Here is an 18,440-nt window from a genome sequence, read left to right on the forward strand (position 1 = left end):
GGGACAAGGCACTCGATACGCATGGCACACAGCTGCCGCCAACTGAACCAGCTGCACGATGTCTGCGTCCCCAGAACCACAGGTCGTGACGGCCATAACCGACCTTGCCAGGGTTCACTAACCATTGGCTTCACGCTAGAGAACCCACTGGCTTCACGCTGGAGAACTGAGGCTGCATGCAATGAGGTGAAAATCACATATAGGCCCAAACACCAAAAAACCCAGATTTTAATACCCACCAAGGTCTGCCCATAACACCAGTAGAAACAAGGACCGCCACTGAAAGGGAATTAGGACCAGGGCGAGCTGGCGTGCTGTCCAGGAAAGAAAGCAAAAGCAGATCTGATCGGGGTTAGCACAGGCTCCCCAGTTAGTTTCAAGCACTCGGCTTCCAGGAGCGTGGGTTGACCACACCCTCACACGAGCTGCCTCCCCTTGGATTTCCAAGCCTGTGTGTCTCAAAGCAAAAGGTAAGCATATTTTCCACGTTAATTTGCACTTTATTTACCCGTAGGATGCTTCCTAAGAGCGACTCCACACTCCCCAAGTCCCAGGGGCCTCTTTCCAAAACTCTTTAAAGCCACTTGGTCTTCAAACTCAAGTTAGGCCTTGAAGGTTCTTCAAAAGGATTGAAGAAAAACTCAGGACTCTAAGTACAGAGGAGCTCCACGTTTGGCAACGTCATGCCCTCCTTAAGACTAATCAATATGCCTAGGGACAAGGGTACAAGTTCCAAAAACTGTCTCAAAACCACAGGTCGGTATTTTTCACAACTTTCTACCTCCCACATTTTGAGCAAAGAATTCTTTATTTGCCCACTTACTCCGACTGGATAAAGTTTTATTGAGAACCTACGAGGAGCTCAGTACTGTAGGTAAAGAGATGGGTAAGAACCAAGCCAAGCCCTCTGGGGGTCCAGGGTCTGCAGACAGAGCCAACTGGTCAAAGCCACGGTCCCCTTCTTCTTTCTGTGGACAAAAGATCCCTTCTGCCCACGGGGAATGTATTCCAGATGGCTTGGATAAAATTGCCTTGCCCAGCATGCAGAGGCATGAGTATGTGGCCAAGGTCCAGCCATGAAACATGTGTCCCTGTACCCACAGTCACTGGCTCAGAGGGGATCCCAAGATCCTAGGGTCCAAGCTGGGCCAATGAGACGACTTTCCTCCCAGACATGGGAGGACAAGACTCTCCTTCTGTAAGAGTTGCTCACATTGTGGGATGGGTTTGGGGCGTTGGTCTCCCAGTCCATGAGATGGAGAGAAGGGGAGTCCTGACATAGTAGAACTACTCTTGCCTGAAGCCAGAGTCGGAGTCAGATCCACCCCTGGAGTTTTCGTGTATGTGAGCCAAAACTGTCCTCCCCTACCCCACAAGCTAATTAGAATAGGGCTTCTGGCATTTGAAACACAAGTCCTGATTCAGTCTGTGAGGCCTATATCCCCACAGATGGAGCTTTGGAAAGATCAGTCTCTTTGCTTCCCTTGGCTTGTTTGGTTGCACATGTCATATGTGCTGAAAACCAGTCGATTCCTTCCGGAACACCTTAGTTATGGGGACAAACTCCCGGAGGGGCATGTGGAGCATGTCATCTCCCTGACTGTTCTTCTCTTATTCAGCTACTCAAAATCCTCCTCTGCCTGAACCTGTCTACTGATTATACCTTTTGGGGGTTGAATTATGTCCCCCCCCCCCCGCCAACCCAAAAGATATGTTAGAGTCCTAACCCCCAGTACTTTAGAACGTGACCTTATTTGGAGCGAGGGTTTTTACAGAGGTCAGCAAATTAAAATGTGGTCATTACAGGGGCACCTGGGTGGCTCAGTCGGTTAAGCATCCGACTCCGGCTCAGGTCACGATCTCACAGTTCGTGAGTTTGAGCCCCGTGTCAGTCTCTATGCTGACAGCTCGGAGCCTGGAGCCTGCTTGGGATTCTGTGTCTCCCTCTCTCTCTGTCCCTCCTCTGCTTGCTCTCTGTCTCTGTCTCTCAAAAATAAACAGACATTTAAAAAAGAAAATGAGGTGATGAGAGTGGGCCCTGATGCATCATGCCTGGTGTCTCCAGCAAGGGGGATGCAGACACAGAGGTAAGCAGGCAGGGAGGAGTCCCGGTGGAGGGGAGGGCACAGGTGCGGCGATGCCTCTACAAGACCCAGAACCACCGACTGCCAGCAGGCCCCCAGAAGTGGGGCAGAGGCACGGGGAAGATTCTCCGCCACGGCCTGAGGAAGAGCCAGCCCTGCTGACGTCTTGACCTAGGGCTTCTGGCCTCCAGAACGGAGACAATAGCTTCATGTTACCATCACCTCCCAGGTTCTGGTACTCTTCATGGGAGCCCTAGGAGACTGCCTACGCACCTGGGACATCCCTGCCTCCTCATGGCCCGGACACCCGCTCTTCCTGTCCCCAAACACACACCAGCTCACCACACAGGGCTCTTTTTACAAGAACAGTGGGGACTCGAGACCAAACCCCATCCCCGGAAATCCGGGGGGGGAGCCGAGGTTCTCGAACTGATGTGCTTCACTGTCTCTGCTACTTTGGGGACCTCGCTTGACTGGGGGTGGGCGTTCAGCAGGGAGGGGAGAGGCTGTCTTTGCTGGAAAGGAGGCTCACGTGCAATTAAGAACCGCTGGGCTCACGATTCCTTTGACATGCTCTATCCAGAGCAGGCAACCCACAGGGGTAGAGGTTAGAGGTCATGGGGACAGCGGGGAAGGAGGGTCAGGAAGTGATTACTCAATGGCCCAGGGTGTGTTTACGGGTCAGGATGAAATTCAGAAACTAGACAAAGCCAGTGCTTGTACCACCTTGGGAATGTGCTAAGTACCACTGAACTGTATCTTTAAAATGGTTCGTTGAAGGGGACCTGGGTGGCTCAGTCGGTTAAGCTTCTGACTCGGGCTCAGGTCGTGATCTCACGGTTTGTGAGTTCAAGCCACGAGTCAGGCTCTGTGCTGACAGCTTGGAGTCTGGATCCTGCTTTGGACTCTGTGTCTCCCTCTCTTTCTTCCCCTCCCCTGCTCGCACTCTGTCTCTCCCTCTCTCAAAAATAAATAAACATGAAAAAAATTCAAAATGGTTAATTGTACATTATGTGAGTTTCACTTCTTTTTTTTTTTAGTGTTTATTTTTGAGAGAGGGAGAGAGAGAGAGAGAGAGAGAGGAGGGGCAGAGAGAGAGGGGGAGACACAGCATCCAAAGCAGGCTCCAGGCTCCGAGCTGTCAGCACAGAGCCCGATGTGGGGCTCGAACCCACGAACCGTGACATCATGACCTGAGCCGAAGTTGGACGCTTAACCAACTGAGCCACCCAGGTGACGCTCACTTGTTTTTTTTAAGAAAAGGACTCCCCGGCCTCTCCCCAAGGAAATGCCTGCCACTGTGGCCCAAAGCCCTGACTCCTGAGTGCAGATAACCTGGCACCAGATGCAAGCTGAGCACCAAAGAGCCAGCCCCCTGATGAAAAGAGGTCACAGGTGTCCAGGCCCCACCTGACTGTTATGACAAGGTCCCTCCAAGAGGAGGAAGGGGAAGAGCTGGAGCCCCTGACAGAGGCCGTTTTCACGCCAGGTCATTACTGTCCGTGGAAGCATCAAACCCTGCTACGAGGGGCTGCAAAGGCGGAGCATATGGTGATGCCGATTTCTTTTCGCCCCTTTCCACGTAGCCCTGCTGCATAATGGCTCCGCTGTGCAGCACGCAGGAGCCCAGGAACCCCTCCGATCTGACGTTGTTTCTCCAGACCGTCCTGGGGCCAATTTGCAGCCTGACAGGAGGAACTCTCAGAAAAGACAGTTGTTAGGAGTGCTGAAGTTTTTACAGTTTCCCAATAATCAGCAAGGGGCAGGTGCACCAGGAAGAGAAACCACAGGTTTATTGAAACTCCGTAAGGGCAAGTTCTTTTTTTTTTTTTTTTTTTTTTTTTAACGTTTTTATTTTTGAGACAGAGAGAGACAGAGCATGAACGGGGGAGGGGCAGAGAGAGAGGGAGACACAGAATCGGAAGCAGGCTCCAGGCTCTGAGCCGTCTGCCCAGAGCCCGACGCGGGGCTCGAACTCACGGACCGCGAGATCGTGACCTGAGCCGAAGTCGGACGCTTAACCGACTGAGCCACCCAGGCGCCCCAAGGGCAAGTTCTTTACAGGAAAGACAGGCTACAGCCAGCAAGGCTGGACCCCCCTGAGTGGAGAGTGGTTTCCCTGGGGGAAAGGATGCCCGGCACACTTCCCTTGTTATACTGTGAGAGAGCTCTTGGGGGGGGGCGAGCGGGGGAGTCAGCAGAAGTGTCCACCTCCTCTCGGAACCCCTGGGCCCTGCCCCAGGACAGGCACATCCTACGTGTCTGATGTACGAATGCACGAGTGAGGAATGAATGAGTGGGTGGGTGGATGGATACACATCCCCATCCAGTTACTTAGGAAAGACTGTTTATGAAGAGGATAACACGTTCTGGGGCCAGGAGACCTCTGAGAAGGAGCCCACTATATGCTCAGCTGCTATTCCTCATCGCCGTGGCAGAACGAAGACTAGAAGGCAGGGCAGAGGGGGTGGCGAATGACAATCACATCCTGGGGATTCAGGACAATTAGGGAACCCTACACCACCCCTGGGTCCCTTAGTGCACTAGCTTTCTAGGGCCTACCGTAACAAAGTACCATAACCTAGGTAGCCTGGAACAAATTTACCATCTCACAGCTATGAACGATAGAGATCTGAAATCAGCTCAAGGCTCTAGGGGAGCGTCCTTCCGTGCCCCTTCCTAGCTTCTGGCAGTTGCTGTCAACCCCCGGCTTGTAGCCACGTCACGCAATCTCTGCCCCTATCATCCCATGGCCTTCTCTCTGTGTGTCTGTTTTCTCTTCCTAAGGACACCAGTCATTGGATTTAGGGCCCACCCTAATCTTCGCCAGTCACACCTGCAAAGACCCTACTTCCAAATAAGATCACATTCCAAGGTTCCAGATGGACATGAATGTGGGGGGATGCTATTCAACCCAATGCACTCAGTCATGGCATGCCTTACAAGGCAAAGGCCACTAGGGGAGGACCACCCCCCTTCCTGAACTGAGCTACTTCGGTACAGTAAGAGGTAGGCTTCTTGCTGTATTACTGATCCCAGGGAAGGAGGGAAATCTGTGGTTCCCCACGTGACCTGCTCTCTCATCCCCAAATCTCAGAGTCCTCTGCACAAGCGGGAGACAGGAGAGGGAGGCGTTCTGGTTTCTGGAAAAGGAGAGGTTGATGCCCGTCAGCGGGTCATAAAAGCAGCCAGTAGCCTACTACCCTACATAACAGGGGACAAAACAAAAGCAGGACACGAAGAAATGAAACACCTTCTCTCTCGTCCTCCCATCATCCGTGGGGTCTGGTGACTTGAGAAATGAGTTAGCCACAGAACCAAACTGTCCAGCCAAGGGCAGTAAAAGGAGGGGGAAGTGGGGGAAAATGATAATTGTTCGGCGCTGAGCACGAGGACACTCTACAAATGGCTCTCATCTAGTCGTCCTGGCATCTGTGCATCAGGGATGGAAGGGCAGTGAAGAGCGACGATGAAGAAGGAGGGCAGCCTGCGTGCATTCCAGGGGAGCAGCTGAGTCCTTCTCGTGAACTCGTGGTTTTGAAAGGCAAGGCTCCAACAAGCCAGGATGGGAAGAAGGAGAGGAAGGGCATTCATGGTCTTTATCTAAAAAAGAAAGAGATAGGGGGCGCCCGGGCGGCTCAGTCGGTTAAGCATCCGACTTTGGCTCTGGTCACCATCTCGCGGTCCGTGAGTTCGAGCCCCGCGTCGGGCTCTGTGCTGACGGCTCAGAGCCTGGAGCCCGCGTCGGATTCTGTGTCTCCCTCTCTCTCTGCCCCCTCCCCTGCTCTCTCTCTCTCTCTGTCTCTCAAAAATAAACAAACGTTAAGAAAAAAGAAAGAAAGAAAGAAAGAAAGAAAGAAAGAAAGAAAGAAAGAAAGAAAGAAAGAAAGAAAGAAACAGATATTTCAATCCCACTTGCTCCCCTTCTCCAACCCGGAAGTCCAAGAGACAGGAAGTCAGAGAAAGACAGCCAGACAGGAAATGGGCAGCAGAGGAAAGGTCCATGCAGGGAGAGCACGGTCTCAGCAGCACGCGGCAGGCGAGTCTGAGGAGAAAGGCAGCAAGCCATGGACCCCCCTTTACTGGGATGACCAGAGGCCTGAGGGACAGAAATGTGGACTGTTGGATCTGTGCGGTTCTACGTTACATACAGCAAGGCCCCCTTCTTATCCCTAAACCTCGGCAATACTCCCTGGTGTGAATAGACATCAGTGGAGACCGTACTGTCAAATCAAGGGGGTAGGGGACTAATGGCGGAAGCGGACCAGGCAGAGCACTGGGAGAAGACATGTGAAGCGGAAGGCAAAAGTGACTGCCGGGAGACTGTAGGCAGCCACCCCAGGTAGCCCCAGAAATCCCGGGGGGTGGGGAGGGTCACTAAGGACCTCTCGTAGGTCCGTGGGGAGGGCTTGAGTCATTTCACTGGCATGTTGGGGGAAAAGGCAGAAGGACTTAGTCCCAGTTCTACAGGGAAGGGATTGTCTCCGCTTTAGACCCAAGCCCAGCAAAGCACAGAGTATTTCCAGAAGCTGGACAAGAGCACAGGTGCCGAGGGATGATGCTACAGCATTAACCGAGGTCTGATCTAAGCCAGGGCTCATGCCCTTTCCATCCACCCAGCTTCCCTGAAACGGACATGGATTCTTCTCTTTTTTTTTTCCAGATCAGACAAGGCCCAGGCCACGAGCAATGACGCAGACAGGCTGCCGCTGGTACACAGCCCTTCCCAAGAGTTCTTCCAGTCTCATCAGAAAGAGGCTGGGGGCGCCTGGATGGCTCAGTCGGTTCAGCATCCGACTTCGGCTCAGGTCACGATCTCACGGCTCGTGGATTCGAGCCCCGCGGACAGCTCAGAGCCTGGAGCCTGCTTCCGATTGTGTGTCTCCCTCTCTCTCTCTGCCCTCCTCTGCTCACTCTCTGTCTCTCAAAAATGAATAAAGACGTTGAAAAAAAAATTTAAAGAAAAAGAGGCTGAGAAAACATCACCCTCAGCAAAGGAAGATAAAATAAAGGCCACAGCAACTTTGTGTGTGGATTCCTGTCTTTGCAAAGCCCAGGCCTGGGCCCCAAATAATGACCGGTTCCACGGGATAAGTGAGCATTCCAGCTGTGGCCTTTGTGAAGAAAAGTGAAAGGTAGCAAAGCAAATAAACTTCCAAGGTCTTTGCCGCCATGCTGACCCAGGGGAGCCCCTTCCTTCTTCCCCAGTTTACCCATATTGATGATGGCGGGGGGCGCTGGCTGAAACATTCCAGGTCAGCAACTTGGGCGGTGGTCTTGCAAAAGAACTATTTTGTCAGTGATTTATGACTGGGAGGGTCTGTGTATCAGGAGGAAGGAAGGGTCTCCCCTAGGAGGGACTCTGAGGGTCCGAGCCCACTCGCAGGAATAGACACGGGGCATCACCCCTTAGCAGCTCCCCCCACACTTGACAGGAAACGAGCTCCTATCCCCAGACCCGTGCACAGCAACCCGTGAGGTCCTGAGTCGAATCCGAGAACCCCAGACACATCAGCACAGTGTGCAGAGGGAGGGCAGTCACTCAGACCTGGTGGCCGGGAAGACGAGGGGGGAGGGGTGGCGACTTTCCCCAGGGATCAGACACACTCACAGTAGGAGCCGCCGAGCAGCACCGGGGCCCAAGCATCGCCCCGGCCCTGAAAGTCACTTCCCGTCATCCTGGCCACGGTCCTGTTGCCCTGCGGGGAAATCGTGTGCAGAGCGATGGGGCCCTTTTCAGAAACAGATTCTACACATGGCAGTATTGTTTGCAATAACGAAATAGCTGAACACCACCAACACTGTGATCTTTTATTTTCTTTTTTTGAGAGAGAGAGAGCACAAGGGGGGCAGGGGAAGAGAGAGAGAGGGAGAGAATCCCAAGCAGGCTCTGCACTTTTAGCACAGAGCCTGATGAGGGACTCGATCTCACAAAAGCACAAGATCATGACCCCCAGGTGCCCCCACACTGATCTTGAAGTCAACCGGCATGTGCCTTTTTTTTTTTTATGTTTATTTTTCAGAGAGAGAGACAGAGTGTGAGTGATGGAGGGGCAGAGAGAGACAGAGAGAGACACAGAATCCGAAGCAGGCTCCAGGCTCTGAGCTGTCAGCAAGGAGCCCGACGCGGGGCTCGAACTCACGAACTGTGAGATCATGACCTGAACCGAAGTCGGACGCTTAAGTGACGGAGCCAACCAGGTGCCCCAGCCAGAGCGTGTCTTAACCTGAAACATTCACGGTTAAAAATGTATCTTCCTAGGCTCTCCCCAGCTTCCGGCATGCACAGATCTTTATGCGTACTCACCCAAAATGGACGAGGCCATTCAAATGTGGGGAAGAGGACTTTCTTTTTAACGTCTTAAAAAAATGAACCACCTAGAATGCATTATGCTAAGGGAAATAAGTCCATCGGAGAAAGATACATACCATAGGATTTCCATGGGAATAAAAGGCATAAGCCTAGGGGATATAGTCGATGATACCACAACAGTGTTTACGGTGACAGACGACAGCTATACTCGGAGTGAGCACAGCATAACATATAAACTTATCAAATCGCTACATTGTACACCTGAAACTAATGTCACATTGTGTGTCAACTATGCTCAAATAAAAATAAAAAAGAATACGGGCACCTGGGTGGCTCAGTCGGTTAAGCGTCTGACTTTGGCTCAGGTCATGATCTCGCCAGTGTGTGGGTTCAAGCCCCGCATTGGGCTCTCTGCTGTCAGCATGGAGCCCGCTTCAGATCCTCTGTCCCTCTCTCTCTCTGCCCCTTCTCCACTCATGCTCTCTCTCTCTCTCTCTCTCTCTCTCTCTCTCTCTCTCTCAAAAAATAAACTTAAAAAAAAATAAAGAAATAAAAAAGAATAAAATATTTTTTACATTAAAAAAATTTAATTGTGGTAAAAGACTTACATAATTCACCATCCTGAGCATTTTTAAGGGCACATTTGAGTAGTGTTAAATATATCTGCATTGTTGTAAGACAGATCTCTAGAACTTTCTCATCTTGCAAAACTGAAACTGTAACCATAAACAACTCTCTCCATTTTCTTTTAGTTCTGAGCTTTAAAAATCCTATTAATAGACTATGGCATGCGGTAATTCATTTTCCAGTTCAAAAGCTTCTGGAAACATTACTCATGACGGACTTGAAAAGAATCACCACCTTCCTCTGCCCCGGAACAAAGAGAGCAGAAGCAAAGGTAAATGAATTTTTCATAAATAAGAGTTCCAGGAAAAACAGGCTCCGGGCAGTTGCATTCAGACCACAAAGTCACCTTAGGTCTGAGCGGCTGAGTTGGTTCGGTAATCTCTGCCTTTGGCCTCGTGAACTTGCACAAAGGGACCGTGCCAACCACAGGGCAGTGAGCAAGGTTCACTTGCCCACGTGGACTTGGGGGCCCCTGCACGGCCCCAGCCCCTCAGATGTGACCACCACCACGTGGCATCACAAAGGCCAGCTCCCCTCTGGGCAGACTGCTAAGTCGCTGTGAGAAGAAAGATGGCCCTAAATATTTGGGGTGGGAAAAGAGAGCCATTCCAAGTCTGCACTTGAAACCCACCTGGAATTCACACTGTTAACTCTGTCTTTGTGTTTAAGTTGCCCCATGGACCTATCTTCAAACACACACACATCCCAAGAATAACTTCACAGGGAAATATTTATTTCATGAGACTCTCACGGGATGGCCTTTGCCCCTTACCAACAACGGATGAATTCTTGCCCACAGACAGACACCGGGACCTTCTCTTTAAAGCAAGCAGACTGAAGCTGTGCCGAGCGACACAGGAGCACACAGGACCGCTCACATACCCTCCTGCATCTGTGTCTCCAGTCTGCGCATTCCAGAAAGCCTAGAGGCCCTGGGCCGCAGCACACGGGACCTATGATTGCAACTCCAGCAGAAACCAGCCCATAGGAGGCCCAGGTCCCAAACCAGGCTGGCCTCGAACATCCTCTCTGGATCAGCCTTGAAAACGCACACACCCTTGGAGCCAGCGATCCTGTTTACCGTAACCTAATGTTAAACGCCAGTCCTATAAATTGAATGATCCTGTAATTTAGACAAATAAATAATCGTGGAAGCACACAAGGGCCCAGAAACAAAGACATTCGTTGTGCGGTTCTTTATGGAACCAAAACACTGGGAACAAAACTGAACACCCAACTGCAAGGCAGACTAAAAACAGGACGTGGTCAACAGACTAGACGACGCATTCACAAGACAGATGGTCTCTAATGGTCTTAATGACATAAAAAAGGCTTCACGATCTAGTAAGTACCAATATATAACAAAGAATCTGTCTGGTGCAAGTGTGAGTAGGTAGGTAGAGAGGCCCATCTCTCTCACCAATGCAGAGTCTGTATTCTAAACATTCATCCTTGGCGAAGCAAGAACGTGGATATTATGGGATTGAGAGAAAGGCAGTAAGTGACATTAAACATGCTTTGAAAACACAGCAAATGTAAGTTCACGGTGGGGGGCTGGATGGCGACAGAAATGGCCTGATGGCCACTGTAACACCTGAGAACATCAGAGCTGGTGGTTCACTTCCTCCAAGTAGGGGAACCCCAGAAGTGGCAAGCCCTCACTCTCTTGTTGGGCAAGAATGGTAAGGCAAGCTAGAACCCAAAGCTGAACACTTTGCACCCTAGGGACCGCCTGCAGGTGGACAGGGATGTGGAAATTCCTACAGGCCCTAATGAAGAGCCTTAGGAACGTTCTAGGAGCCCACTTCCTTCCCTGGAGATGTCCAGTCAGGATGAAGGGGCTGCCATTCACAAGGCTCCCCATGGGCACAAACTCACAAGTTCTGAAAGGCCAGACGGAGCCGGTCATGAGCCAGACCAGATCAGCCTGTCCAGAGCAGGTACCAGCAAGGATCCAGACGACACGTGTGAATTCGAGCCCGCCTCTTCCTGCCACCCTGAGGTCACACCCAGATGCCACCATGTGAAAACAGGCCACGGGGAATACAGCGACCTCAAGGGACAAGCGTTTACCCCAAGACACAGGCACCCAAGCAAAGCGACTTCAACCGAAAAGAGGCGACGTACACGGTCACACGAACCAACCCACGGTCTGCGTAGAGGAAGAGTAGCGGGAACACTCAAAGACAAGGAAACATGCCACCAGAAATTCGCTCTAGTTTTTTTCTTTTGCTTGCTTCTGAGTGGTGGTGTTGAGTGAATTTTCAACCTTGAAACATGCATCATCTTAAAATCCCAGTCGGCAAAGCGCAGCTGGCACGTCCATTTGCTACTACCCCCCAAATATCCGTGGTGTTTCCGAGGAGGGTTACGGGACATTTTTATTTACTTCCTTTCTGCTTCGCTCTGTTTTCTAAACATTCTGCAATAGATGTGGTATATATATGTATATATATATATATATATATATTTTTTTTTTTTTCCACGAGAAAAAGATTGCTTGGCACGTCTGTAGTCACCTTGGCCAGGCACCCGTTCTCCGCCAGCAAATACGGAAAAGCAAGCCCACCTGGCAGCGGACAGCCCAGGATCTCCATCCTCATACAGATGCTCCCGTTGTCGAACCAGGACCGTGGATTTATGCGGATGTAGCGGGCCACCATGGGGACGGGCAGCTCGTTGAGAACAGGGATCTCTTTTTCACTGTTTCCTTCAAATATCTATTTATGCGTGAGGGGGGAAAGGGAGGATCTTTCAGAGCCTGATTGCCAAGGGATAAAAGGGTCAGTAAACTATCCACCCCAAAATACTTTACTGAGAAACGCCCAATATGTGCTGGGCATTGAAGGGAGAAGAGAAATGAATCAGGCGTAGACCCTGCCCTCAGGACGCCCCCAATCTCCTGGGGCAGCGGGGAGAAAAGTAGGAGGCAATACTTAGATAATCCGGGCGAAAGCTCTTAGTGCCATGACAGAGGGACAGCCACGGAGCTCTGGGATTTCAGAAGAAGGGAAGGACCAGACAGAGCTTCAGGGAGCAGGTGGCGTGTGAACTGGCCTCGAAGGCAAACTATTTAGATCTGTAGGGACGGCAGGGATTCTAGAGGAAAGCAGCAGCAATGACTGGAGAAGCCCAGAGGTGGGATTCAGAAAGAGCAGAGTAGCTAGCTCACTGCCACTGGAACACAGGAGGAGCGCGTGCAGGGGGTAAGAACGAGAAAGAAGGCTGAAACCGGAGGCTGCCGTCAGAGTGTCTAAGACCGTGGACACCACGTTAGGAAGGACGCGCCTGAGAACCGGAGGAAGAGGGTGGCATGGTCAGAACCGGCGGATCTGGAGCGGATCACGGAGCGCAAAGATGGGGGTCACTGAAGAGGCTGGGGAACTGCTGTCACTGAGCCGCTGTGAGGGACCCCAGCATACTGCACGTGCCACCAGTCTCCCAAGGCTGACCTGGGAGCTGTGGAAGACACTGCGTCCCAGCAGCTGGGATCGCACATTAGCTCTAAATGGGCCACCTGGCACTGAGCTTCGGGGCACGGCCGAGAGGGGTGCTACCCGTCATCGGCGTGAGTTGACGCGGAACCCGCAGACAGTGAGGGGGCACCCACTGCCTCTCTCCGCACACACCCGCACAGCCGGACACCAAGGGCATGCACAGAGGGAAGAGGAAACTCACCATGTCTCCCGATCCATTCTTAACAGTGACCCACGTATGGCTGTCATTGCTCACCATGACCTTGTAGGAGGTCACCCAGTCGCTCCTAAGAGAAAATAAAACGTCACTGGGACTACACGTTGTAAAAGGTCCACCTATTCCCCGTAGAGGTGTAGCAATGAGGGAAGTGCAGTTAGCCCCCGAACAACACGGTTATGAACGGCACGGGTACACTTCTACGCGGATTTTTTTCAATCCAGTTCAGTACTATAAGTGTATGTTCTCTTCTTAGATTTTCTAAGAACGTTTTCTTTTCTCTAGCTTATTTTATTGTAAGAATACAGCATATAATACGTGTATCATACAAAATATGTGTTAATTGACTATTTATGTTAACAGTAAGGCTTCCTTCTGGTCAACAGTAAAACAGTAAGCTGTTAAGTTGGTTTTGTTTTTTTTTTTTTCATTTTTAAATGTTTATTTGAGAGAGAGAGAGAGTAGGGGAAGGCGAGAGAGAGAAGGAGACAGAGAATCCCAAGCAAATTCTGTGCTGTCAGCTCGGGGCTCAAACTCACAAACCACGAGATCGTGACCTGAGCTGAAATCAAGAGTCGGACGCTTCACCGACTGAGCCAGCCAGATGCCCCAGTGGTTAAGTTTTTAGACAGCCAGAAGTTATACCCAGATTTTTGACGACACAGGGTGTCGGCACCCCTAACCCCTGCATGGTTCGAGGGCCAACAGCAGGTCCCAGAGGTGGAAGACGCTGTTTCACACCCTGGCCCCACTGCTCACGCTCCCTGTGGCCTCGGCCGGCTAACCGACCCGTCTGTGCCACTGCTGACTCATCTGTAAAAAGAGGGTCTTATAAGCACCAAGCGTAAAGGATGAACGTGAGCCTTCGATGGTTTAATACTCCTTAAACACTTAGGAGAGTGCCTGGTCTCTGCTCAGCTCTGTTGATCACACATAAAGACACAAGTGTTTACGTATTTGTTGATTCTGCACGTTACATCACACACAATAGTCGAGTTCCACGTGGAAAAACAACCTCAGTAAAAACTGCCAAGTCCCTCTAGAAATTTCCTTTGGAAAATGACTTGGGAACATAACACACTAGACGCCAGGAACCGCAAACCTAACAGTCTGACTAAGAGATGCTGGGCTTCTCCTTGGCTGTCCCTCCACCCCCAGCAAGGATCCAGTGACAGCTGGGCCCAAAGCCAGACCCACCATCACCACCACCGCCCCCCCCCCCCCCCACCGCACAGAGATCACGGAGGTGACAACGCCCATGAATGGACTTCCCACAGTGGGGGTCAACCCGATAGACCATGCGAAACAACCACCTTCGTGTGTGGAAAACACATCTTTTTCCCTCGAGCCTCAGTCGTTTATAACATTCGTTGTTAATCGATACGGAAGATTCTTTCTGAGCACCGTCCTTTTTAATTTTTAAAATACTGGAACTAAACACCAATGTAGTGATCCTCTGGAACATTCCGCCAGGTGAAGCCCTCGGAGCCCTTCTTTTCCTCCTGTGAAATCCGCCTGGACTCAGGATCCAGGTATATCCCGCTACGGTTCTGAGTTTCTGAATCAGTGCTGCCTAGTAAAGTTCACGTAGAAAAATGCGCTGCGTCTATTCATTTCTCAAACTTGAAACAAATGTGGACAAATCCGCTATTTATGTTTGAAGGGCAATTAGTTGTTTACGTGGCTCTGACCTCTCCTCTGGACCGCAGACCTCCATCATTTGTTCTGTCTGACCTCTCTCCACTTCTCATGCCCCACCTGAAATTGACCTCGCCCCAACCGACTGATACACGTCTCCGCTCTGAGCCCCAACCTGGGCCAGACCGAGCCTCTGCCTTAGAGAAGGTACTGGTATCCCCGCAGGGGAACAAAATCCCTGGGTCCTCTGTGGCGCCCCACTCTCTCTCCCCCACCTGCCCACCTCCACTCAGACCATCACCAAGTTCTGACAATTTCACCTCCCAGGTTGTTTTCTAGAATCTCTCCAACTCTCTCCAACCTCACTGCCACCACCCCAGCCCATTCTCTCTGGCCAGGACCGTTGCATTTCCCTCCACCTGGTCTCTTGGCATTTAAACTGCCTCCCCATCTATCCTGCAGTCAGAGACTGGCTTTTCTAATGAAATATTATCATGTCACCACCTGCTTCAAATACCACTCTCTGGTGGTAAAGTCCCAATCCTCATGACGTTCTAGAAGCCTCTTGCTTACCTTTTGCTTTGTGTGCTCTTTCTTTCAATTCCTGATAGCGACTACACTCTCTCTTGCCTCAGGGCCTTTGCACATACTGTTTCCATCTTCTTCCTCTACCATCCTGTCTGCCTCTAAATTATTCAGACTTCAAACCATATCAGATAAGCCAGCCCTCATCCTGCAATCTAGCCAATTTCTTTTCTTATATGTTCCTTTCTTTCATGGTTTAATTCCACTTACACTTTTATATCCCTTTCTAGAATTTCCTGACGGTGTCTTTACCTCCCACTGGAGTATAAGCATCTCAGAGATGGAGGAAGAAGAGACTATGGCACTTTAGAGGATGCAAAAGGAAGCCGATGTTCCTGGAGGGCAGAATGAGAAGCAGGGCAGGACAACTGGGACCGGGTGGGCTTTGCGGGCCACTTGATGGGGGTGCCCCTTCCTCTGCCAAGCAGTAGGAGCCAGCCCCCTTGCTGTCCATCAAGAATGGTCAAAAGTACCTCGAGACCAATTAGAAAGTCTTGCAAAACTTCCACCTTATTAACAGCACACTTGGAAATCAGAGACTACCTAGCGTCTCTCGTTTCCTCTATGAAACTGGCTCTCCCTCCTACCCCCTTTGAACTCCCGCTGAAACAGAAGTGATGGCAGAGGTCCCCCTGCCACAGGTTTATGAATAAACAGCCTTCCATTCTATCTTGGGCTTAGCACGGCCTTTGACAATTCATACTACTGCCCGTATTATGATTTTTTTCATTCTCACTGCTGTCTAGTATTCCGCTCAGAGGATGGACACTTTGTCCATTTTATTGCTATGGAGCATCTGAGTAGTTTCCACTTTGGGACACTACAAACGGTGGTTCTGTAAATATTCTTGCATGTATCTTTGGTGAATTTATACAAAGTCCTGCTTGGTGTATAATTAGAAATGGGATTGCTGGATCGCAGGGTCCCAGGGCATAGATGTGTTAAGCAGTAGTAGTTTTCCAAGTTAGCTCTCTATTTATACACCAACCAGCAAAGTAGGAGAGTTCTGGTTGCTCTGCATTCTTTTTTTTTTTTTTTTAATTTTTTTTTCAACGTTTTTTATTTATTTTTGGGACGGAGAGAGACAGAGCATGAACGGGGGAGGGGCGGAGAGAGAGGGAGACACAGAATCGGAAACGGGCTCCAGGCTCCGAGCCATCAGCCCAGAGCCCGACGCGGGGCTCGAACTCACGGACCGCGAGATCGTGACCTGGCTGAAGTCGGACGCTTAACCGACTGCGCCACCCAGGCGCCCCTGGTTGCTCTGCATTCTTGTCAGCACTTGGTATTACCTTTCTCATTTTAGCCATTCTGAAGGCTGTGTCCTGTTACTTCATTGTGGTGTTTATTTTAATTTCCTGGATGACTAATGAACTTCGACATGTTGTATGTTTATTGGGCATCTGAATATCACTTTCTGCGAAATGCTTATTCAATTATTCCCCCCTTTTTAATTAAGCTCTTTCTCATTTTGATTGGTAAGAGCTCCTTATGTATTCTTTGTTTTTTTTTTTTTTTTTTTTTAATGTAGGCTTCACATCCAGCTTGGAGCCCAATACAGGGCTCAAACTCACAACCCTGAGACCAAGAGACCAAGACCTGAGCCGGAATCACAAACTGGACACTTAACCAACTGAGCCCCTCTTTCTATATCCTAGATGGGAGTTTTTTGTTGAACATATGGATTGCTACTATCTTCTACAGCTTGCATTCTCTTTTTCATTCTCTTTGTGGTAGCTTTTGGTAGAGTTTCTTAATCTTTACATAGTCAAATTAATCTTTTTTCTTTCTTTACTGTTTCCAGTATTTGTGCCTTTTTCAAAAAATTTTTGCCTACTCCAAGATCATAAAGATTGTCTCCTATGCTTTCTTCCAAAAGCTTCATTGCTTTACCTCTTACGTTTAGATCTGCACGCCATACAGAAATGATGACTGTTTGGTGTGAGGTAGGGGTCAAGATAGACTTTTTTTTTTTTTTTTCTATCAGGGCTTCCAACTTACCTAGAACCACTTATATGATTATTTTCCTACCGTGCCTCGGTGACACATTTGCTATAGATCATGAAATAGTATATGGGTGGGTGTGTTTCTTGATACTCTATTCTGTTCCATTGGCCTATTTCCTATCTGGTACTAAACCCATCCTGTCTTGATTTGTATAACTTTATAGTAAGTCTTTATATCTGGTAGTGTACATTTTCCCACTCTGTTTTTACTTTTTACAGTTCCCTTGACTATTCTTAGCCCTTTGTGCTCTCATATATAAATTCTAGAATCACCTTAGAATTTCCAAAACAAAGACCTTTGGATTTTAATTGGGATGACACTAAATACATAGGTCAGTTTTGAGGGAATCAACATTTCTCAATGTTAAATCTTCTAATCCATAAACATGGTAATTCCCTCTATTTAGGTCTTGCTTTACTTATCTTTCGTTGGACTTACCCCTAGGTAGTTGATGTTTTCCATAATTTTATAAATGATATTACCTTAAATTCTATTTTCTCCTTGTTTGTTGCTAATAGGTAGAGGTACAAATGCTTCTTGTGTATTGATTTTGTACCCAGTTACTTTGCTAATTCATTCCTTCTAATAGTCTAATAGGGATTCCTTTGTGTGTGTGTGTGTGTGTGTGTGTGTGTGTGTATACACACTTCACACTCAGCCTGGAGCCCAATGCAGGGCTTGAACTCATAACCCTGAGGTCAAGACCCAAGCTGAAATCGAGAGTCAGACGTTTGCTGACTCTCGATTTTGGCTCAGGTCCATGCAGTCAGTGCAGAGCCTACTTGGGATTCTCTCTCTCCTCTCTCTCTGCCCCTCCCCTGCCCGCCCTCCCTCTCTAAATAAATAAATATTATAAACATTATAAACATAAATTACAAACATAAATACATAAACATTAAAAAAAATCAGGGGCGCCTGGGTAGCTCAGTCAGTTAAGTGTCCGACTTCAGGTCAGGTCATGGTCTCATGGTCTCTAAGTTCCAGCCCCACGTCGGGCTCTGTGCTGACAGCTCGGAGCCTGGAGCCTGCTTCGGATTCTGCGTCTCCCTCTCTCTCTGCCCCTCCCCTGCTTGCACTCTGCCCATGTCTCTCAAAAATGAATAAATGTTTTTTTAAAAAATTAAAAAAATAGGGGTGCCTGGGTGGCTCAGTCGGTTGGGTGTCTGACTTGGGCTCGGGTCATGATCTCACGGTTCGCGGGTTCGAGCCCCGCGTCGGGCTCTGTGCTGACGGCTCTGAGCCCAGAGCCTGCTTCAGATTCTGTGTCTCCCTCTTTCTCTGCCCCTCCCCCACTCATGCTCTGTCTCTGTCTCTCTCTCAAAAATAAATAACATTAATTTTTTTTTTAATTAGAAGAAAAAAAAAAACCAAAACAGGCGCTTAACCAATGGAGCCGCCCAGGTGCCATCTCCTTTGGATGCTTTTAAGGCCATGATCATGTCTTCTGAACATTATGACGGCTCTGCTTCTTTATTTCCCACTGTCACGCCGAT

General features: G+C 49.6%; 1 protein-coding gene across 5 annotated transcripts in view; it reads right to left on the reverse strand.

Moving 5' to 3' along the window:
- The window catches only part of CPXM2 (carboxypeptidase X, M14 family member 2), a 139,281-nt gene that overhangs the window by 33,055 nt on the left and 87,786 nt on the right, over positions 1–18,440 (reverse strand). For all 5 annotated transcript variants that reach the window (XM_058698033.1, XM_058698034.1, XM_058698032.1 and 2 more), the window contains 2 exons: positions 12,703–12,787; positions 11,594–11,744 (listed from right to left, as the gene is read on the reverse strand). In XM_058698033.1, the coding sequence (XP_058554016.1) occupies positions 11,594–11,744; positions 12,703–12,787 (236 nt within the window). The remainder of the gene's footprint in view (positions 1–11,593; positions 11,745–12,702; positions 12,788–18,440) is intronic.

Source organism: Neofelis nebulosa, chromosome 13 (assembly GCF_028018385.1).
Source record: "Neofelis nebulosa isolate mNeoNeb1 chromosome 13, mNeoNeb1.pri, whole genome shotgun sequence".
Lineage (NCBI taxonomy): Eukaryota > Metazoa > Chordata > Mammalia > Carnivora > Felidae > Neofelis > Neofelis nebulosa.